At 32.5% G+C, this 25,579-nt stretch overlaps 1 protein-coding gene across 1 annotated transcript; it reads left to right on the forward strand.

Moving 5' to 3' along the window:
* Positions 1-1,459: 1,459 nt before the first annotated feature.
* On the forward strand, positions 1,460-25,579 carry LOC105627284 (epidermal growth factor receptor). Its single transcript, XM_012208570.1, has 11 exons — positions 1,460-1,610; positions 18,314-18,649; positions 19,037-19,421; positions 19,665-20,341; positions 21,068-21,197; positions 21,617-21,936; positions 22,251-22,556; positions 22,728-23,935; positions 24,305-24,707; positions 24,856-25,029; positions 25,272-25,579. Exons 1-11 carry the CDS (start codon positions 1,460-1,462, stop codon positions 25,577-25,579), a joined length of 4,398 nt encoding a protein of 1,465 aa, XP_012063960.1.

Raw genomic sequence — 25,579 nt, forward strand, 5'->3', positions numbered from 1 at the left:
ACGAAAAGGAGGGAACGGGAATGAGAGAAAAAAAGGAGGAACGGACAAGCGAGCAGACACCTGCTGTTAGCTGCATTGTCTTCCTCTCTTTTTTGATCTTCGCCCCTTCTTTCTTTGCCATCATCCCCTCGTCTTTCTCTTCTTCGTTTCTTCTTATTTTTCCCTTGCCATCTTCTAATACGATACACTCCGTCGAAGGTAGTCCATAAACGAGGCGATGACACAACACTACCACTGTAGAAGATGAGTGAATGCTTTTTTGTAGCTACATGCTTTTTTGAAATTAAGGTCTGGAGACCGAGTATAAAAACCATTTGATGCCGATACAGATTAAATTAATGAGAAAACTGGATGTATGATAAAAACATAAGGTTAAACATTTAATTACAACGAATATAATCTTTTTTCTTTACTTAACACGAAATGAACATTAATTTAATGCTTTTAATTAATAAGTAATTTTCACGAAATTAATATTTGATGTCATTAATAGCATTAATGTTTATTTTCTAAATAAAGTGAATAATTTTATCACGCTAATTATAAATATAATTCCAATTAATTGACTTAAAATTAATAGTCTGTCTACACACGACGCGGATATTTACGATTCTGTCGCGCTATTCATCAGAGTACAGTGTAAAACACATGTAACATATATTACGTGATATGATAGAGGATGCATTCAGACACACAAAATAAATATTGTTGCCAGGGTAGTTTAGAAATATGTGCTGCAAGCACACCAATCGGCATAACTCATTTTAGTGGCATATAGTTATTGATTTATACGCGTAACTCGCGAAATACTTTAGAAATAATGAAAATAACAGAGATTTCAACACGGGAGGATTTATACTGATTGTTTTCCGCGTCTCATCTCGCTTAATATTCGTATAAAAACATATAATCACATTTTCATCAAACATTTAATTCCAAATGTGAGTAAATCTTTATGACCTCAAGCATCCCTAAACTTTTCTCTTATTTTAAAATATGCAACATCTAGCTTGAATCAGTAAGACTCGTGAGGATATAATTGAAGCGTGGTAGAAAAGAAAGTGAACGAAACATAAGTAAATGAAGCTTGTAGCACCATTTCTCCTTTTTTAATGCAAAGAGAGATCAAGCATAAGAAATATGCTATAGAAGATTAGAGAGTCGCATTTGTATCAAACGTACATTGAACAAATACGGTGTTCTTAACATCGTGCGCTACTTTTCCACTGATTGCCACTTTTCTCATTTCAGACATTCATGATGACTTTAATGCCAGACATGTGACATGCACAGTGAAGAAGGGAGAGCGATGGCAGCGGCGGAAACAGTTCTCCGAAGTTCCTCCGATCTTCTCCTTGTTCGTGACAATCGACGAGTCCACGAAGCAGAAGAGGGAATCTTCACTCAGATCTTCACCTTGACAAGGCCTACGGGTTCGTGAAGGGCATGAAAGCTCATCATGTTCAACCACCGATACAGGTCACAAGCGCTGTTGATCTGCAACTTCCTCGGCGTCACATTCCTCCTACTAATCGTCGCCGATAGCTGCGATGCGTTAATTCAACCAAGTTCTACAGATGTCAGTTCAACTGAGTTCGTCAAAGGGAAAAGTGAGTTTCGTAACTACTTCCATTCGAAAAGAGAAAGAGGAAGTTGCGAAAACGGAATTATGATCGATTTGAGAATTATTTCCGACATTAAAGTATGATCGTAATTCTTTGCTTTCATGCATAAAATTGGAATAAATATAATAGTTCATTTTTTTAAATAAAACTAACGTATGCATTATGAAATTATTTAGTTACGATTAAATATAAACTATCATACATTTTTCAATTTTTTATTGTTAATTTTAATGATTTTAAAATGACTATTGATTTTATCATTAGAAAGTACTACGGCATATATTTATTCCATTTTTACAATTGTTACAATTATTAATTTAAATTAATTGTAACAATTATTAATTTAAATTATTAATTTAGATCCTTTATAATATAAATTGATTATATATATCATATTTATTTATCATATAATTATATTTACTTTCTCTTCTTTTATAATGTAAATATTCAATATTATTGGAGTAACAAAATCTCTGAGGAATGTGAACATGTCGGTAATAAAAGAGAGATGATAATCTTGCGAGCATTAGTAACAAATCTGACGTTGGTAGAGTAATGTAATTTATTGGCGCATAAGAGTTGCTACGAGTCAGCTTTTTAATAGGAGTATAAATGTATTCCGTTCTTCCTAGTATAGCGGAGACCCTTGGTCGTAGATCATCGAGGGAGACCGTAGAAAAGTAGAAAGCGAAGCGGTGCTTCAGCTTCGCGTGGGCGTCGCTTGGCCAAAGAGTCCCTTTTACTCGTAATACGTGGAAAGTACCGTTTCCTCTCCTATGAAGGGAAGGTAAAAAAGGAGAGAATGACGAAACTCACGCCTCTTAAAATCTTACCTCTTACCATTCGTCCCTGATTGAGAGCGCCTAATGTTGCGCATGACCGTGTAAGTGCATCTATGAGTAGTGATCGAGAATGTGGTACAGCATACGCACTCTCCGACACGCAATCCGCAAGAGCTTGACCCATATAAAGTCTGATGTTTACATTGGTGTTGATGACCGCCGCGAGATCGCCATTGCGTTTATTATCATTGATATATATTTATTAGATATCAACTGTCATATCATGCGGTTTCAATGGACCACACGCGGTTTACGGAAGTTTCTGCAGGCTTCGATGATTTCTTGATGAGAGTTAAGTGTCAATATAAATTAAATTCGGCCTGAAAGAGATTTTTAATAGGAATTGATTAAAAATGTGAATCATATAAATTAATATATTTCTTAACAGTTATATTTAAAATTGTGATAGTTTTATATAAACGATCACAATTTTTTTATACTTTAAAGTTTTAGTCACCTATTTGTATTAACTCAAAATTATGTAGACACAAAAATTAAAAAATGTAAATTATAAAATCATAATTCTTTAACTGTATTCTAACGCAGCAAACAGCTATCTTCTTAGCATCGCAATCACAGGCAGGTGCTTATCTCAGACACAGAATTTCTTTTGTTGGATAACAGCTAAAGAGTGAAACGACATCGATTTTATTTTACAATTTTGATTTATTATACGCTTTATGAAAATGTAGGCGTTTGAAACTATCATCCGCCTTAACAGTATTTGGTTGATGAATAATAAATATGAATCGTCTGAGAGATTTATAATAAATTGTTCGAAAACACTTCAATTGAATTTTATAAAAAAGTATATGTATTTCAGGAGACCATCTGAATACTTTCACGTAACGCTATTAGACTATTACTAATAGTTTTTATATAAATATTTAGATGGATAGTGTAATCAAATCTTGCAGCATTCTTCAAAAACTGCGCCATTTTTATGGACGGCTTTTAGAATTCCATTCGCGAGTATCAATCTGAAACGAATTGATATGATCAATGAAAAGAGTGTTAGAATGTCTTTCCACAATCTTTAACACAATAATCGTAGAAGCTGCGCATTATGCAGCTAAAAAGTGCAGTTTGTCCAGTGCATTTGAACACCAGAATTCGTTGCGGACACGAGAAGATATCGCCTAAAGTGGCCTCCATAAAGGTTTCCATTAAAGTGATAAGTCCTGAGTCGATTTCTTTCCCATTAAGCGGGAGTAAAACGTTCGCCATGTTGTGCTCTCTATAGCCTCTATTTTCTTGGAAGAAAAAGGTAGAATGAATAAGAGATGAACAACAAATCAAGAAGAAAAGAAAGAAAGAGAGAGGAAGAGAGAGAGAGAGAGAGAGAGAGAGAGAGAGAGAGAGAGAGATGATAAGATTCGGTGAGAGAGAAGAATTCACCTTGAAGGGATTATGGAGCCGCAGTAAATTAATCGACCGCCTTTATCGTTCTCGGCTTTTAAGGCGTATCACATTTCGGAATAAAGCGTCTATTAAAAGACGAGTGCAGCTTCGATAATCCGCCACGTAAAGACGCAAGGATATTATTTACGTAAGGGAAAGGAAATGTCCGACACATCAATTAAAAAAATCGAATTCCTTTAAAAAAATTAAGTGCCCTATGACATAGCAATTTTAGAATTCATCTTCTGACGTATCTCGATTTTGATTATGCTGACTTTCGCGTAGGATAGACTTTTCTGACATTTATTACAGAATTCATCAATTTCTGTCCGACCTCGATAATCATTCGGCATGACTTGTATTTTTTGAAATCTCGCTATACGTAATTTATATTATTTTATTTTATTTAATAGCTATTACAGAATTACATTTTAATGATATTTCTATATTTTTAATATCAAAAACTCTATTCTGTGCTACATTATATCATAAAACGGAATAAATAAAGTTAAAATAAATTCTATGATAAAATATTTTATGAAATATTTTAAAAACTTCTATTTTATTATATTTTGTTTTAAGTAGATGAATAATAATAACAAAAGCCATGATTATTAATGAGATGATTCCTGCAGTTCTTAAAGCCTTATTTAATGTGTTATCTCAAAGGATAAAAGAATATTTGATTGGCATTGTAATCGAAACCGTAAATGAGACATACGCCAAAAGATTGACAAAGTTTTTACTCGCACAGCTTAGTTAATTATTGCCCCAAGCTCTTCATTTATTTTATATTTTCGCCTTCAGAAATAATCGACAAGCAGCAAGAAGTTTTATTCATTATACCTCTTGGCCACGAGAAGTGATTTCATTCAACAATTGAGTACTGATCTAATCTTTGAATCTCGGAGAATTCCTGTCTCTCTGCAGGTCAGACTCTTCGATATAGCTAGTATCATCCCTTTGATCAGCCATATTAATTATTACGATGTTTCTTCTTGGGTAGCTAGGGAATCTCGCTTTCTCTCCCATTGCTCCTTCCAGTTTCTTCATCTTCAACGGATCCTGCGGCAGATTGTATCTTCCAACGTATCCAGCGGATAAATAAGGAGTAAGTAACAAGACGGCAGAGCTACAGAAAGAGAGATTATCGAAGCATAAGCATCCATCGAGACTGAAGCGAGATACCGCACAGTAGGTAATACCGTTTTCTCATTCGACTTATCGTCATCAACGATATACGTGCGTGCAAGGACCAGACGGGGACATCTGGGAGGCATGCCTTAATTGACCGCTCGGAATATCGACGAGATCCCACAGACGGATTGAGATGTCACATTTCCGAGGGACGTTCACATTTTTTGCTCGCCAATGAAATATAACCATTCAATATGTTTGGTGGATTTATATTTATGTACTAGAGAATTGCGTCACTGAATCTAATGAATGAGGATTCAGAACCATCGCGCGTTTCTTTTCTACTAAAATTCCTCCTGATATGTTCTAAAAGCATTAATGTGTCTTGGATATTTGCGATCATCTATTTGTTTTATTTTCTTTTTTTATACAGCTTTTATTTGCTTTTTTATAATATTCTTAATTAAATTCCGTTTATTTCTACTAAAAATTTGAGGCATAAGGTTTCTTCCAATCTTCGAAATTTTAATATTATAAACAACTTGAAGCGCAACTAAAAGTCACGATTTACATTATTTATAATTAAAAGTATTCTTATACTATTTATAGTAAGAATAACAAATAACAATATAAATCTAATTCTTCTGACAATGAGAAATTTTTGTTATTTATACATACATTCCGTATACTGAATATTTACTATGTATAATAAGAAAATTTGTTTCAAAAATTTTATTATTATTATTAGTACGATTTTAAATCTATCAGAACTATCTAGCAAAATTAATCAGTTCAGAATAAGCAATGAACACGTGATGATTGTCAACAAGCGCGCAGCTCTGCGATTCAATTGAGGCAGCATTCCAAGGAGAGATTGCACACGCGGTATAACAGATGAGTCGATTCTTATTAATCATTTTCGCCTGACGTCTCTCGCAACCTGCCTGGCGGGCATTTCGCGGGCTCGTGCGACAATCCTGAGGTGAAACCGGTAACAGGTGGTCTCACAGGTGCGTACTCGTCAACTTAACGACCTCGCATTCATTTCATCAATGTGGCCGAACTCGTATCGTTCGCGATATTAATGCATACTGTCGAAGGTTAATTAAGGGTTTTGGATGCAAGATGACGCGTGCGATCGCGAATATGACAACAATGGGTATCGTCGATATGATCGAGGTGAGATCTTTGAATGCAACACAAATGGAGCTGTCAATGTTTTTTCTTAAGCTGCACATTGTATGCCGAATCAGAGAGACTTAAGGTGGCAATCGTTGCCGATTGACGTGATGACACGCGAAAACGCGACGATGAAGAACACTGTCTCGGATTTTGTTTACAACATTGCGATGTCATTATTCAGAATGAGAGTGAGATATTGGATGAGAGACTCGAAATGAGATGTAAAGAATATATCTAATTTGTCTGAATATATATATATATATATATATATACACATAATAAAATATATATACACATAATAAAATTAATCATGATGTAACATATATGATATGCATTTTCTACGAAATAATTTATAACATTGTATTATACAATGCAATTTTGAATAACGATCGCATTCGATATGCAACTATAAACAATTTCTTGGATTTGCAATTATTTCTTTTAACTATCTTAGGAACTTTTGATTTATACTCAATTCTTGTTTCCCCATATCTCTACTTATTTTATTATGTTGTTATTGTCACTTATATCTATATTTAATGTAACTGACAACAACGTAGCCATAGATTTGAAAATTTATAAATGAAGTTATCCGTGTATATATCATGTCGATCGAAAAAAATCAAGGAATAAAATCTTTCCATCATCTATAACCAAATCTAATAGTTGTCTCTCCTTATGTACCAAATAGCAAAGACGAAAAATTCTTTAAACGATTAGAAGATGAAATATATAGCATTTCAATATATAACATTTCAAATACATGGTTCTTTCGTTGCAAGTTGATCGATGGTTGAACATCCGATCAGGATGATGCCCATAGGCACCAACAAGTCTAACAGAGAAATGTGGGTGGACGATAAGGGTGAGAGGCATGTGGGTGGTTTTTTCATTAATCGTATCTAAAAGAATTTTATTGAATTTTATTGAAGATGGACATGCTGGAGAAAAATTGACATGGAATCCAATCATTCCATCACAAAATACAAACGTAGAAAGTACAAATTATATCTTGTATATTACGCAAAAAATTGATATTTTTGCATATTACTCAGCGAATTCAGATTTTGGAAAGAAACTGCAATGATACAGTTAACTAAATACAATTAACATATCAACGTGGGAAACTAAATTTCTTGTTTGAACTAACATTTTTATCGACTCGGCCTTCTATCCTACTGATGTGTTGCAACTTTAATTGCTCTTTAATTGTCCCATCACTTAAACTTATCGCTTGCATTCCGATCCAATGCGATGTATATACACTTAGTACATTTCGTATAAACTCACGAACAAATTTCTATCAGTAGAACCGAATTTCTCTTTATATTCTCAAGGTTACTTTAATTGAAATCATTTTTATCTCTTTTTTAAAAGATATCTAAAGATATCTAAAGGAATTATTGCAAATTTTAAGTGAAAATAAAAATAATCACTTAAACAATGATAGTTTATTTTATATTTTTATTGTATAACAACTATTGATAACAATATAAAATTCTTCAGTTAATTTTCTGATGTATGATTCATCAATATAAATATTTATTATTTATAAAATTTAATTCCGAAAAATACATGCACATGTATAGAATTTAAAAAACTTATTTGCAAATTTCTAATTTGATAAATTTGCTACATGTATAACATTGAATTTGTTTACTAGAGCTTTATAAACAATAATCACATTTAATTTTTTTTACAGCTCAGTAAACTAAATTTTTCTTAAAATCTCTTGTTTTCCCAAGTTTTCACGTAATCTTTCCCACACTTGAAAAGTTAAGCCCGCGAGGCATCCATCAAGCATTTCAAGTTACACACACGACGTTAAAAGGGACAGGTAATTTAGTACGCATTACAAAAAGGATAAGAGACTCGGTGCTGCATGATCAGGGATGTTACCGGCTAAACGATACTGGCCTGAGGTCAGATATTTGCGGATCTACGTCGCGATTCGAGTGGGCTATTGCATGCCGAGGAGAATATATAGGTACACGCCCACATATAAGTGCTATCAACCAGGCGATCATCGATCGATGATTACGTTTGCACGAGTTCAATTTCGAAAAAATGATAGCTCTACATATAGTCTCAAATCTCGAAATTAAAATTTGATTCCTTTGGATTATTGAAAGCCTGGAAATTAGTATGTTAGAATAACGATGTAAGTGTGAATGTCAATACAATTTTCAGCTTTATTTGATTTTGATTTGAGAAATAGCACTGTGAATCTTTTAAAAAAAGTTACCTTAAAAAGAAATTGACAATGCTCATTCTAAAATATTTAAAAATAGAATTGTTTGCAGTTACTATTTGTATAGATTAAAAAATATTAATATCAAAAATTTAATTTAAAATGGATTAAAAATAATTGTTATAATAGATTGCAGAAAAGTACATTTTTAGCATTCTTCGCTGATATCTTCTACATGATTTACGAAAAATTAAAGGAATATTGGTCGTCTCGTCAAGTCTTAAAAGATTTAAAATAATTCAACAAAAAAAGGATGAACATATGTGTATATTATACAATCAAAACTTAATGATACCATTCGTAATATAGTACGATATATGAAATTCTAATTTATAATGATGTTTCTTGCTGTTTTACATATTAACACTCCTCGAAACAACAACACAATTATGATGTTCGATTTCTTCTTTAACAAGCAAAGAAAAGATGTATACTTCTCTTAAGGTGGTCGATGTCTTCTACAAGATTCGCGCTACGAGATAAATTGATTCTTTTATCCCTGCATACATCTTTGTTTTGATCAACTGTTGAATTTTATTTCCAAACATTCCTTCGATGAGTATGAATTTTTTTTTTAAATTAGCACGCATTACATACAATTTAAGAACACTTGATATTATAAATTCCTATTACTTTTCTATTAGACGTCTGTCTAGCTGCCTCTCCCTCTACAAATCTTAATGAATAAATTATATAATAATATGCTATTTATGCGCTTTCAAAATCCGCAAGAAAAAATTTTGGTGCTTATTTTATTTAACTAAAAAAAAATTTTTTTGTGGGAGAACTGAGTAGGCTGTCAGTCAGTTCCTCCCTCTCTTTTCCTCACGTGTTAATAACAACCGATTTGAAAAATCAAATACACAGGATTTATGCGCTATTTATATGTTATCATATTCACATAGCTTCAATTTTTATGCTACATCCCTTAAGGCACTTCTCTCTTGGAGCAAATAGTCATATTCATCCCTAAGTCGTTTAAAATAGCAAAATAAAACTATTTAACTGCAAAAAATATTTCCGATTTATGCGCTATTATTCTCAAGCAATTTCGATTTTTGCACTGCAACTCTTAAGAGGCTTCCCTCTCAGAGCGAACTGTAATATTTGAATCTAATTGTAAGTCATAATTAAAAATTATTTTAAATTAGTTGTAATTAAAAATTGTGAAAATACATGCTTCAACTGTGCAATGTATATTTTCGATTTATGCGCTATGTATTCCAAACAATTACGTTATTAAAAATATTTCTTCGTTTCTTAATAAAAATGAAATTTATTTGAGTAATTTCATTCATTTTTTTTGAATATTAGGTTTATTTATCTTATCAGGCACTTCTTCAAACCCTTACATTATAATCTCTGATTTTTTAATAGAAATGCGATTGCTTGGAATTCATAGCGCATGAATCAAAAATATATTTTGCACAGTTAAGGTATTTTCACAATTCTTAACTTGATGATCTGACTTAGATACGAATGTTACTAGTTCCAAGAGGAAAGTCCCTTAAGGGTTGTAACGCAAAAATTGTTTGGTAAGCGTAGCGCATAAGTCGAAGTTATTTTTTGCATAGTTAGCGTAATTTACAATTTAAAACGACTTAAGAATGAATATGATTGTTTGCTCCAAGAGGAAAATGCCTTAAAGGATGCAGCGCAAAAATTGAAGCTATATAAATATGAAAGTGCATAAATAACGCAATCCCTCGTATATTTGATTTTCTAAATCAGTTGTTATTAACACGTGGAGAGAAGGGGAATATTTGGGGAAGGAAGGGAGGACATTTGGATAAATAAATATGCTGATTTAATATCACGCAATTTAAAATGTTTTAATGCATTCGCGTTTATCTACAGTTAAGTAATTCCAAAGACAGACAAAACATCGTGTAATTGCGAGTACAAGACGCTCGTATATCAAAATCTTCACTAGATCAACGGTGAAAAGCACTCAGGCAAGATTGTTATCTGCTGCATAAGTTTGCATCAACATGTATGCATCAACAAACGAGAGTTACAGGCGATTCAAACTCGTACGATTTGAACGCATAATGCAGCCTATAATGTCACTTCACAATAAATATCACAATAAATTTATATATCATATTATTATTTCTAGTATTATTCAAAATATCTCACATCACATAACATGAAAAATAACTGAGTTATCTATCTAAAATAATTAAAAAGTGGTGTTATATAAATATAAGTTACATATATACATATATAAAAATCTAGATTTTCAGTAGTTATATTTAATAAAAGCTTAGTAAATAAATATGCTAATTGAATGCTATTTAAATAACTAGCGAAGTAATAAATATGCTTATCGCGAGAATGCGACGGGACGCGCATTATATACTGCAACTCACTAAACACCTACTATAAAGTATCTTTCGACGAAGAAAGAGCATTTATCATAAGTTAGATTTCACTTCTCAGCGTATTAGCATTCGCAAATTATATGAAGGAAATCTATTTCTCTCTAGATAACAGCAGTACAGACTCCTTTTGACTAAGTAATATGTAATTCCTAATAGATGCTAACGTCACGCATTGAATCCAGAATCAATGTTATCACACGTAATCTAGTTGGACAACGCAGTAGAAAGTTTAATTAACTCTCAGTCATTCAACAATTTTTATGATGCTCCATATAATATCATTTCCTATTTCATCTGCGAGATTTAATACATTTGTGAATATATACCAACATATATCTATATGTATCTATATTGTAATTGTTATTCACGTAAAATTCATTAGAAGTCTCTATTCGTCGCAATGAAAATATAAATGAAAGATAGTTTTATTTCAAAATGTTTATTTATACATATACAAAAGATATACTTAATATAATTAAGATATATTAAAAAGATATACTAAATATAAATTCCTATTTATCTGAGTTTAAAAATTTCATCTATAATATTTTATCTATAATATTTTACAATAGGTTATTATATTTTATTTTATTTAGTATTCGATTCACGTACACTTCCAATGCTTATATTTAATAATTATTATATAATTATTTTACATCATATTCATCGTATATACAAATAACATTTAGATCAAGTACTTCACAGAAAAATTGAAATTAAGTAGACATTATAATAGGCACTTTGGTTTTCAAATGTTATAATAAATAAAAGATTAAAAAAAATAACAATAACTCCAAAAAAAATTAATACATTATTTTTTATAATAAGAAGATTTTTCATAATAAAATGATGTTTGTGTGTGAGAATGGTGATCGAAAATCAATATTTTACATTTGAGAAACAAAAATGAATCCATGTGTTCTCTCTACGAACGCGTGGTCCAGCTTGTTCGCTGCTGAGGTTACCGAGGTGAGATGAGAAAGAGAAAAGCAGAAGGAGTCGCTAGAGGATAGAAATGGAGAGAAGATGTAGCGAATGTACAATATATCGTCAAGAAAGAAAGAAGCGAACAAAGCGCATACTACAACTATCATTTGTTCCTTGTCTGTACCGTCCTCAGTACTTCATTTCGATTCGTCATTATTTCCTCACCTCATTTTGCGCTTTATTAACACACGAGAGTAAAAAAAAAGAAGATAGTCTGAATAATTTTCTTGAAAACAGCCTTGCACTGCGATTTAATGACATCTTATGACATGACCTGAAAAATCGATATGATCATCATAAATTATTCTCTTCGAGTTAAATAACTTTTTAAATTTTTTCTTTCCTAAAATACCTTTTTGCGATTTAGAGGATCTTTGCTTGTTTAATTATATGCGTTAAATAAAAATGTATTAAAGAGTTAATTCAAATATAACGTGCTGCAAACGTCAGTGGCGCGAAAAGACAAAATAACAGGAGAAGGAAGAATCATGATCGAGCGGGGCTATGTGAATAAAATGCCACCGTGTCGACATAACGAAATCGAAAAATGGTGGTACATGAACGCACGCAAAAGTACCGCATCGTAGCCTTCAGGCCAGCCGCGCCACAGGGAGCGGAGGAACTTAACCGCAGACTCGAAAGCAATAAACCATAAAGCTATTAATGTTACGCCCTGGGATGGTTACGCCACGGTTATAACGTATATGCGAGACTTATACAACCCCGGCTAAGATGTATCCTTCTCGTCCTTCATTCTCTGATTCCGCGACGAGGATCTGTATACATACCGGCTAGGATATAGGTAAACAATCGTGATGACAAAGCAATTCGTTTTAAATCTCGACGAAAGTCTAGTATTACCCAACACTAGTGAATTAGAATACTTTCAATGTCACAGTGATAAGACGCTTCAGAATTGGCTGCTGCTCGAGCCGCGAATTAAATTTATTTGATGACTCTGAGTTAAGCGTTTTATGTCCGTGTTTACCAATGTAGATTAATTTTGACCTTGATTGAACTTGTTTTTCATTTTTTTTCTAATTCTTAGGACTAGAAAGGAATAAAGAACAAATTGAATCAAGATTAAAATTAAACTACATTGGTAGAACAGGCATTAGAAGATCAGTTCAAACGAGATTAAATTGGAAATTGGAAATTNCTTAGAAATATTAATATTAAATATAATATATATATATATATATATATATATATATATATACTATTATATTTAAAATATAGAAAATAATATTTAAAATACGGAAGATAACATATAGATACATATATAATCTGTTAATATCTACATGAACTTTTCATCTTAGAGCTCACAGTACAGTTCCACTTAAATAGGAACCAAGAGGTTACAAATACATGGAGATTGCTATATTTCAACGTAGTTTTCCATTTGAATCATAAATTATTTTATGTACATTATGTTTATGCGAAAAACATTATCCATTGACATTGAGTTTTATTGTGAAATGATATTTTTTTGTGGTAGTATATAAAGTTCATCTTTTTTTGATTCATAAAATAGAGTCTATTATTCTTCCGCTCAACAGTATTTGATCTTAAATTGTTTTTCCTTACAAATTTTTCAGTTTTCTATTTTTTCTTTTCATATTCAGTCCGCTTTCCTACAATAAAATCCACTATAAAATTTTATTTCCTCTTTTTTACTTATTAAATTTTTTGAAAAAGCGAAAGATTTATACTTCTTATTTTTATACTTCTTATATTTTTAATTTTTCTTTAACCTTTAGTATTCATTAAGTTAGACTATTCATTACTTCAATTTTATTGTGTTTTTTGTACAATTATTTATTTATTTATTTTTACTTTAGTATTTTAGTATTTTACTTATAGATTTTTAAAATAATAAATTGCTCTCTCTCTCTCTCTTTCTCCCTCCCCCCCCCTCTCTCTTTCTCTCATTCACTCACTCACAATTTTTCTCTTTTTATCCCTACTCCGAAATCCTTTCTCACCTTGAATTCTCTTTTTCTCTTCTTCGAGCAGTTCGAACCAATAGTTATTTCGCGCGTTTACGATACCCGGATTTTATTTCGTCGGGCATTTAGCCGCAGGGCTCCGTTTTACAGAGGGAGCAGAAAGAAAGAAGGGGGAAAGAAGGGCCTTAACACCCAGAAACGATTTTGATGATGGAGATTGTGAGACTCGACAGTATCGATGTTTACGAGCTCAAATAAATGGCGCCGCTGCCGCCGTCGCCATCGACCTGCGGTTATTTCGTATTACTTTGGGACTTTAATGGAGAAGGGGGCATTTTAAAGTGCCGCATAAAAATCTCTCGATGCTCTCCTTCCAAAAGGTGGTCGAAGAACCATGTATGGCTCAGTGCAACATACGTACTATTTTCGCATTCACAAAAGAAACCTCACCATGGATTTCGATGTCACGTCCTATCGATACTTGTTTCTTTACATCCTATATATCTTCTTTACCACTCATATTTCATGATTTTTGTTAAATTATCATTTGTATTTAAATCTACATTTGAGAGTAAAATTTTTCTTTTGAAAAGTCATTCTCTTTGTGTAAAGCATAAACATCTTCTTTATAACACGTGAAAGAGCTTCTTGTTAATTTATACTGGAATTCTTTTAAAATATAAATTAAGAGTCTATATTTCTTTTTTCTTATATATTTTTCTTAATTTTTTATAAATAATACCATTTGTGACTAAATTTTTTTCCTAAGCGATTGAGAGATGTCCTCAACGAATAAAATTAACTACGATTATATATTACTTCTAACATCAAAATTACAATAATCACTTGCAGTTCTAGAGGTTGAGTTTCCTGCGAACTTTGTTAAATAATGGAGAAGAAGGTACTCGCGCCACGCCCGTAATCAATATCACCGTCATTGTCTTGAACTGCGATGCAGGCGTCATAAATTTGGCAGAATGTTAATTCTACGCGCGAGAACAAACGGCTTTCGCCGCAATTTTCGCAGCCCCGCCGTCGGGGATAATCACCACGTTTCTGCCGAGGTGTATCCCAGTTCAAGGATCTAATGATGAATTTCGTGCTGTGCGGGTGAGCAAGCCTCGGAGCTTGGAAAACAAGAACGAGGAACGTGTCAGCCCGTCGACTTTAACCGACACTTCTCAGCGAACTTCCACTTTCTTCCTGTCTAAACGTCCGTGCAGCCATCACACTTGTGGTGTTCCTTTTTATCGGACTACCTTCCACCAAACACGCCAGAGTGTCCATAAGTTCTTCTCGACGTGTCGGTTCGCTTTACGTTTCAGTCTAGGTCATAATTCGTTATTCCGGATAACATCTGTCGACAATTAGCTCTAAAAATGTCAGTCACGCAATACATTGCTCTTTTTTAGCAATGACAATTACGTACAAACAATAATGTTACGTTAATAATGTTACGTACAAACAATAATGTAATACAAACTTAGACTTATTTCAATTCTCTTACTTATGATTTATTATTTGTAAAGTTCTAATCATAACTAAATATAATTGAAATGTTAAACTTTTTAAACAAATCTAAAAGAAAAGCGAAAAACTTAATTTTATTATAAAATAATAAATGATTGACGATATATAAGGAATATATAGAGAGAATCATATCATTGCTCGAAAAGGAATCATCGCTACTTCCAAGTCGAGTGAACACAAGTCGCTCTTTATGTATTTTCTTACATATTTATTTCATATAACATCAAGAATACGAACACAAGTATCTTTGTTAATTAATATTTTAATAGGTATGAATTTGAAACATAACAGCATTTTCTATGAAAATTATATCAAAGCAAAAATTCTTCCTATTTATCAATTCATAAATCTTTTTACTTTATACAGGAATATTTTTTTTCTTATTCAAAGAATTATTGGACTGTTACTTCAATATATATTCGCAGAAAATCTGATCTCATCATTGGTATACTTTAAAATATCCATTAAGATTTTATAATATAAACTATGAAAAAAATGCTTTATTTGTTAACAAAAATCTCTTTACGTTATATGAAATTTTTATATTATAAATCTTTATTACGATAATCCTCCTTCGACGAAAAAAAATCGTAGGACAAATATTTCAATAAATATTTGCCATACCTCTTCATTATGATCAAGTCGTTCATCTTCCATGCGACTCGAGTTTGTGGGACACGTAGGACAGAAAACCTACGTGATCCCATCGCCAATGCAGATCCACGTTCGGTCTGCATTCTCGAGGATCCTGGCGCCATGCCACAGTACGTGCATTCGGTATCCCGCGACTCTCAGTAGCATCTGGTCGATACAAATACATAGATACTCGAGTTCACGTTTGTTCTTTCCCTCCTTTGGTCCACGATCTCCGATATTGTCGGCAACGACTATGAATCTTCTTCTGCGGTACATCCCCCTGGGTATCTCGTGCAAGAAGGACGTCCTTACCGCGCAATTATTTTCGCATGATTCCGATCGTCGATCAGATTAAGACCGCCCTTTCGGTACCGCGTGCCGATCGCAACCACTCGTTTGCGAACTGTCCACGAGGATGGGAGTGCGATTCAAGTTGCGAGCAAAACCAAATTCCGGGAGAGCGAACGTGTCACTATGCTCTCCACAGCGACGATTATTTCTTTACTTCGCAAAGAATTTGCGCGAAGCTATCTAATAAAACCTTGGGCTCTTTTCTATATGAATGTTTTTACGTGCCAAGGAGAATTTACTTGTTCGGTTAATTTCTATATTACATTATTTGCGATATTTATGATTGTCAATTATTGAAAATTATTGTAGGAAGAATAATACTTAATAAGAAAATATTTCTGTAAAGTGTCTTGATTTTTTTATTATGAGTGTAATTTAAATAATACATGTAGAAATAAAATAAATGATAAAAGAAGTAAGTATTTCTTAAAAAAAGCACATTTTTTTTGCGAAACAATATCAAAAATTATAAAAAATTATAAAAAGTATAAATTTAATTATTTTAAATATTTTATTTTTTACCCAGAATTCTTTTTATAATTATTTTAGTAAAATAAATGTAAAATAAAGGTTCATAGATTTTTACATGTAATAAGTATGTTTTATGTTAATGTAATCTTAGTTGCTTAATAAAAAAAAACTGTGTTTTAATTAAATGTAGATTTACAGATATTATAAAAATTATATTTTATTATTTTATTAAATTTTAGCGTTTGATTTACAGACAAGAGTTTGATTTACAAACAAAATTTATATAAACAATATCTGTTTTAAATTAATTATTTTTATTAACATATATGAAGGCATCAAATATTTTGACAAACGTTACTTATTTCCCCCTCTAACAAAGTCTGGCCAAATAAAAACTTGGCGTTTTTTTTCAAAAGAAGGATTAAAAGAAGGAAATTTATTTTATTTGGTATGAAAGTAATTTATGCAAAATTTATGCGAATATCTTTCAATGTTAATATTAATTCTTGCGGATCTACGCAAGAATTAAACAACCACTTTTGCCAAAAATACATGTTACTTTGTGGCTTACAAAAATAAAATTCCTTGCTTTGTTTCGTAAATCACAAACGTTTACCATAATTTATACACGAAATATACATACAGTGCCTTTGTATGCGTCATTTAAACACTCAACTCACAGTCAACTCAAGAACGTAATTGCACAACGAAATCACGACGGCGCGTGTACTGCATTTCATAAAGGTAGTTTGCCCACTATATGACACGCTTCATGGATAGAACACTATCTATAGATCGCGAGAATATACTCTTGACTGTGGGTGGTATCTACACAAACTATCGTAATCGGAAATTAATTACATGTGGTTTCTATATACAGAAAATCCGCATCTAATCTCAATATTTGACTTCAACCGTTATTCGAATGCTCAATAAACTTACTATGTTAAATATATATATATATATATATATATATATATATTTTACACTTAGAAGATATTGTTGCTTACAATTTATAATACATATTGATAAACAAATACCGTTAGATCATTATTTATAGCTTGCGTTTAAAGATTGCGCTATTAGCGTTATGTGACATTCTTTTTCGTTTAATAGACGTAAAACAAGGATAGAATGATGTAATAACATTGATAGCGCCACTCCTTAAATACAATCATAGCTTCAATATCAATTTGAACATGGAATATTTAAACAATACTTATGTATGTAATGATAAATTATGGTATTTAAAAATAGATATTAAACTAAAGAATAATAATATTTAAATTAATATTATATTATAAAATTATATTATATTATAAAATTAATATTATAAATATATATATTTATTTTTTAAATGATGTAATTAAAATATAATATATTACTATTACTATTATCATGAATATTTTTTCCTAGATTTTTTATAATTTTAATAAAGTAATAGAAAAATCATAAAGAGAATAATAATTGATGTAATAATAATCTTTTTATATTTTGTTGTATGTACAACTTAATGTTTACATAGATTTGCATATGTACTTATATATGTTAATTACTTTGCTTGTAGTTTGCATCGGTACAAATGGCCGTCTCTCCGTACCGTCCAACAAACTACATCACTACCGGAATCTTCGAGACCGGTACACCAACTGTACTTACGTCGATGGCAACCTGGAGATCACATGGCTCCAAAACAATACCTTCGACCTCAGCTTCCTCCAGCACATACGGGAGGTCACCGGTTACGTGCTCATCAGTCACGTGGACGTGCGCAGGTTCGTCCTCCCAAGCCTACAGATCATCCGTGGCAGGACCCTTTTCAAACTCAATATACACGACCACGAATTCGCCCTCTTCGTTACGATGTGTCAGATGCACAACCTGGAGATGCCATCCCTTAGAGGTACGTTATTTACTTTATATTTTATTAATATCTATTATATCTTAGACATTATTCAAGTTGATATGACTGGATTGAAGTTCAAGCAATAAACATTTCTAAAAAATATCTCTGAATATTTATTTATTGTTAGTTATAAGTAAAATTGATAATTTATACTTTTATATGTATAATTTATAATTTATTTATAATTTATTACCTTACATACAAATAAATAAAAACATTTTAACAATTAAATATAAATTTTAAGTTTAAAATATCATTAAAAATCCAAATTCAAATTATCATTTAAAAATAATACTATCGATTGAACAATTAAATGTGAAATTTAAGACAAACTATTGTTCTATTGCGATAATATCTAACTTTCCGCGATTGATTTCGTCATAGATATACTCAATGGGAGCGTGGGCATGTACAACAACTACAATCTCTGCCACATCAAGACTATCAATTGGGAGGAAATAATCACAGGCCAAGGAGGACGATACTTTTATGTGTATAATTTTACAACACCGGAACGCGGATGTGCAGCATGTGACGAGAGTTGCGAGCAGGGCTGCTGGGGCGAAGGTCCAGAGAATTGTCAGAAGTTCTCGAAAACGAACTGTTCGCCTCAATGCTGGCAGGGCAGGTGCTTCGGTCCTAATCCACGCGAATGTTGCCATCTTTTTTGCGCGGGTGGTTGTACCGGTCCCAAACAGAGCGACTGCCTTGCCTGTAAGAACTTCTTTGACGATGGCGTGTGCACGCAGGAATGTCCGCCTATGCAAAAGTAAATCACATTATATATTTATATATCTTTAATACAAGATTGATATAAAATGCCGCGAAAATTGTTATAATACGTAGAAATATTTTAATTTTTTTTAACACAATTTATTGAACAAATATTCTTTTAAATTTTTCTAAATAATAAATTAATATGAGAAAACTGAGATAAAGTTTGCTTATGGCACAAATTATTTATATGATAAAATTAATAAGAAAATTAATATTTTAATTTTAATTTTTTTAGATATAATCCAACAACATATTCATGGGAAGCCAATCCGGGTGGAAAGTACGCGTACGGGGCGACTTGTGTAAGACGATGTCCAGAACATCTTTTAAAGGACAATGGTGCATGCGTAAGATCCTGTCCACCGAAGAAGAAAGCGGTGAATGGTGAATGTGTTCCCTGTGATGGTCCTTGTCCAAAAACCTGCAAAGGTGTGGAGAAAGTGCATTCCGGTAATATCGACACCTTCAAGGATTGTACCATCATCGAAGGATCCATTACGATTTTGGATCAGAGTTTCGAAGGTTTTCAACATGTTTTTCCAAACTACTCATTCGGCAAACGATATGACAAGATGCATCCTGATGAATTAGAAGTCTTCAAAACATTAAAAGAGATTACAGGTTACCTCAATATTCAAGGAGATCATGAAGATTTCAAGAACCTTTCGTATTTTCGAAACCTCGAGGTGATTGGAGGTAGAACGCTCACGGAATATTTTGCATCATTATACATCGTCAAGACTTCTTTGATATCCTTCGGTCTTAGTTCCTTGAAGAAGATTTATTCCGGCTCGATCGCTATTTTGGAAAACAAAAATCTATGTTACGCAGAAAGTATCAATTGGAACAGAATTAAAAAATCATCCGAACATGAAAGTCTCTTATCAAATAATCGAAACGAGACCGAATGCAGTAAGTATAATAAAGAAATAAATATACAAGTCTAGTTTCTCTTAATTTAAAATGCAATTCTTTATTATAGACAAGTATTCTGAGTGTATTAAATTTTGTGTTTATGATGGTATATTCATTATAAATTAATAAATTTTATTTTATGAGCTCTTATTTTTATTTTTTGAACAATATAAATTAAAAATGTTATTAATAATATTATTATATTATTTGGACAGTATTTTTTTAACAATAATGAAACTAGATCAATATAAGAATAACATAAATACTTAAATGGAAAAATATCTTATATATAGTCAAAAGTGGGTCAAAACACAATTTAGTGTCTAATAATATTTTAGCATAACTTTTTTTATATCTATTTCTCTTGTTCTGCAAATTATATACCTATTAACATATCGTCTTGAAACGTAATTCTAAACTAAAGTTGGAATAATATCACAAATTAATCTGATAATCTATATCAATAATATCGATGCTATTGAGCATCTTTAGAACATCATAAAGAATTTATTGAACTTTTATTTATTTATTTATTGATCCTGGTTATAGTGATTTTTTTTTCAAATCTGAGTTAAAATATTTATACATGGTTGTTCTAACGTATACATTATACATAATAAGTTATTCATGCATCAATAACTGTATCGATTCTTGTAAGCTTCCTTTCTAACTTGTGAATTATTATTGTATTTTAAAATCTTACTTTGAATATTTGAATTGCAGTTGAGGATGGCCTCATATGTGACGAGCAATGTTCAGATGAAGGATGTTGGGGACCGGGACCATCACAATGTTTGTCGTGTAAGAACGTTATTTTAGGGAACGACTGTCTTCAAGATTGCAATGCGCCAGGGTAAGTTAACAAACGTAGAATTTTATAATACGAAAATTTCAATAATACGACTTCTGTCCAATCGAAACTGCTCCCCTAGATCATGGATTGAAGGTAAATCTTCCGCGAGAACTAAGCCCCAATTTTTGCCGTTTTTTTTCATCCATCTCGTAAGCAAGTTACGTGTGTATTATGCAGCACGTGCATTCTCCTCGTAACCGCTTTAATTCGCATTTGTATTAAAAGCGCGAATGGCATGAGTGACAATCTGAACATTAATTATATTTAAATGATTTTTTACGTGTGTTGTATTTTTTTGGTTAATTTTTCATGCTATATTCTTTTTTCATTATTTTGATCTTGTTTGCTTTTAATTTTACGTATTATCTACTTTCTTAGGTGATATTTCAATTAATAATTGATTACGATTGTGTTATCAGGATTTATCAAGCGGACAATAAAACCTGTAAGATGTGTCACGAAGAATGCGACACATCTTATAGCTCCTGTACCGGTCCTAATGCCGATCAATGCATTAAGTGCAAACACGTGCGAGATGGACCATTCTGTGTGCCAGAATGTCCATCCTCGAAGTACAATGACAATGGCCAATGTAAACAGTGCCACGAGAATTGCGTGGGCGGTTGCAAGGGACCGGAGAACAACATAGGCGCCAACGGATGTCATAGTTGTGAAAAGGCAATTATGAACGACGAAGTACCAGAGAGATGTTTACAGAAGAGAGAGCCGTGTCCCGATGGTAAGTTATACGATAACTTTGTTTCATAATTTTTGTATTAACGTATGAATATTTTGTAACAAGAAAAAGTTGAAAATATTTATGTATTAATTGTAAGTATAAATATATGTATTGAAAACTTATGTTATTATTTCGATCTATAATTGTTCAAAAATAATAGTAAATTAAATGTCACAGAGTGTAGTTGAAAATAATTCATTACAGTATATTTTTGTAACGACAAGGTAATATTTACATAGTTTTTCATAGTGTGTTATAAAAAATATTTATGTCAAAATATCATGCATAAAAAACATTTTTATTAAAATTTATAGGACATTATTATGAGTGGGTTGATCAGTTAGAGCAAGGTCTTTTAAAACCTCTTGCCGGAAAAGCTGTTTGTCGCAAGTGTCACCCACGTTGCAAAAAATGCACAGGATACGGTTTCCACGAACAAGTGTGTCAACAATGCACCAAGTATAAGAAAGGAGAGCAATGCGAAGATGAATGCCCTGCTGATCATTTCGCGGATGCTGACACGCAGCAATGTATATCATGTTTCGGAGAGTGCCGAGGATGCTTTGGACCAGGCTCTAATCAGTGTTACAAATGCCGGAATTATAAAATTTACATTGTACGTAGACAATAATATTATATTACAAATATAATCTTCTTTATTAAATGCGTAAAATACATAATTATATATATATACACGTAATATATATATATAATAATTAATAAGTATTGCTTATAATAACATGCTTTGTATACTAATTAATTTTATAATTTATATATTTAGGATAGGATAGATGATTCTGATGATAATACAACATCCTTTAATTGCACGGAGACCTGTCCACCAGAATATCCTCACAAGATCTTTCCTCCTGACAGCGAGCCGTACTGCTCCGTAGAAACTATAGGCCTCGGTTATCAAATGGAAAACGATTTTCATCCAGCAGTTTGGGGTGGCATTGGGATCGTATTAATGGCGTTTATTATTATCATCATTGTTTTATTGTATTTATGGCGAATAAGAACGAAAGCTAAGGAGAATACAGTGAAGATGACGATGGCTTTAACTGGTTTGGACGACAATGAACCGCTTCGACCGACAGGTGTGAAACCAAATCTCGCTAAACTACGAATTATCAAGGAAGAAGAGATGAGAAAGGGCGGTATATTGGGTTACGGTGCTTTCGGCAATGTGTACAAAGGTGTCTGGGTACCCGAAGGAGAGAATGTAAAGATCCCGGTTGCTATAAAGGTTCTTCATGATGGTACGGGTGCGAACACATCCAAAGAATTTCTCGACGAGGCTTACATTATGGCTAGTGTCGAACATCCGAATCTATTGCAATTACTCGCAGTATGCATGACGTCGCAGATGATGTTAGTGACTCAGTTGATGCCTCTAGGCTGTCTACTGGATTTTGTACGCAGATACAAGGATAAAATCGGTTCGAAACCATTGTTAAATTGGTGCACGCAAATTGCGAGAGGTATGGCCTATCTGGAAGAAAGAAGATTGGTTCACCGAGATTTGGCAGCGCGAAATGTCCTCGTCCAAACTCCAAATTGCGTGAAAATCACTGATTTTGGTCTTGCTAAATTATTGGATATTAACGAGGAACAATATAAGGCTGCAGGTGGGAAGATGCCTATCAAGTGGTTGGCATTAGAATGCATTCAGCATAGAGTATTTAATCATAAATCGGATGTATGGGCCTTTGGAGTGACCATTTGGGAGGTCCTCACCTATGGTGGTAGACCGTACGAAAATGTTTCCGCTCGAAATGTGCCGGAATTATTGGAAAAGGGTGAAAGATTACCACAGCCCGCGATTTGCACGATTGATGTATATATGATTATGATTAAGTGTTGGATGCTTGACGCTGAATCCAGGCCTAGCTTCAAAGAACTGGCAGAGGATTTCGCAAAAATGTCCAGAGATCCTGGTCGATATCTTGCCATTAAAGGAGATAAGTACATGAGACTGCCTTCGTATACACTACAGGTAATATTTATTCATATGTAAAACATTTTTTATTACTGAAGATTATTATATTAGTTAATTAAAATTATATAATTCATTTCATTAGCGTTATAATTATCAATAATGCTTTGAACTATTTATATCAATTTTTATACAACTCAACATTTTATCCATTTATACATTTTTATACAACTCAAACTAAGATATATTAGATAGCGATCTTAGTAATAATCTAATCAATTTCTAATTATTAACATAATAAAATTAGCACATTCCTAACATATCTTTGTAATATAATCTTTTTATTAACATACTTTTTTATAGTAATTATTTAATAATTTTAATAATATAGTTTAGCATTGTTTAGCAATTATTAATGTGAATTTGTAGGACGAAAAGGAGATGATTCGAAATCTTGCATCAGCGATGGATGGTCCTGAAACTCTGTTAGATGCTGGTGAGTACCTACAACCTAAATCGCGGGCTCCACTTCCACCCACAATTTCCGCATCAAGTACTTCTGGTTCGCCGCCAAATACACCGGTAAAATCATGCTGGCCGAACGGTAAGCCACTTGCCGCTGATTCTCCGACGCCACAAAATCAGCAAAACTGGGACAGAGAACTCTTGAGGTATGGAAATCATGAGAGTGGAAACGCGTCGCACGAGGCCGGCAATTCTGGTCAACGTACGCATTACGCACATCCCAATGGTCACTGTGGACACGTCGCAGGGTCAGATAGCTCAAGTTCGAGATATTGTTCGGATCCATTGAAGATGGTCGGTGTTAGAGGTAAGCAAAATATTAATTGCGAAAAAAATCGAATGAAATCTCTCTGATTGTGACAATAATTGATATTGAATCGAATAATACATTACGAAACAAATATTGAACATTACGGAATAAATTATTTATTTAATGAAGCAATGGTAAATTACAGATTGCGATGTGACGGATGATTGTTTCAATACGAACGTCGTGCAACAGCAAGCTCAAGTTGGAAACTTGAAACTAGATTTGCCAATAGATGAAAATGATTATCTCGTGCCGACGCCACAACCATCAGTTAATGCGACACAATATATAGATCTCATTGGGGATTCTAAACCAATAGGTGAATTTAAATTATAAATTTGCTATTATTTTTAATAACTTTATCTATATTGTGTAATAGATATACGTAGCAATTTATCCATATTAAAAATAGATACATTAAACTCTACTTTTGAGAGTTCTTTCAATATATTAATTTGTATTTTTATGTCTACATAATTTTACGTATAGTTGCTAATTTATATATATGTATCTGTGTATATCTGTTTTTTATAAAATCAATATTATTTTTATTTTATCCAGAATCCGAAACAAAGCGATTGAACAATGGCTTCCGAAAATATCCAGATTTTCTAGCGATTCAAGGAAAGACGTCACTAGACAATCCAGAATATATAATGTCACAGGACGAAGGTCCGCTTACGCCACAGACTTTGGGTATCCCTACACCGGATTTGGAGAAAGTTTTGCCAAATGGTGCCTTCGGGTCTCAAATTAGGCAACGAAGTTCCGAAGAAGAATCGGATCACGAATATTACAATGATTTTGATCGATTAGAACGGGAATTGCAACCGTTGAAACCTTTTAGAAAGAATGAAACGACGGTGTGA

This window comes from Atta cephalotes, assembly GCF_000143395.1.
Source record: "Atta cephalotes unplaced genomic scaffold scaffold00008, whole genome shotgun sequence".
NCBI lineage: Eukaryota > Metazoa > Arthropoda > Insecta > Hymenoptera > Formicidae > Atta > Atta cephalotes.

Excerpts from the sequence above, each read along its gene's own strand:
- LOC105627284 (XM_012208570.1), top strand. The coding sequence starts at position 1,460 with ATGTTCAACCACCGATACAGGTCACAAGCGCTGTTGATCTGCAACTTC. Across the intron at positions 19,422-19,664 it reads GAATGTCCGCCTATGCAAAA|ATATAATCCAACAACATATT; the intron begins GTAAATCACATT and ends TAATTTTTTTAG. Across the intron at positions 22,557-22,727 it reads TTATAAAATTTACATTGTAC|ATGATTCTGATGATAATACA; the intron begins GTAGACAATAAT and ends AGGATAGGATAG.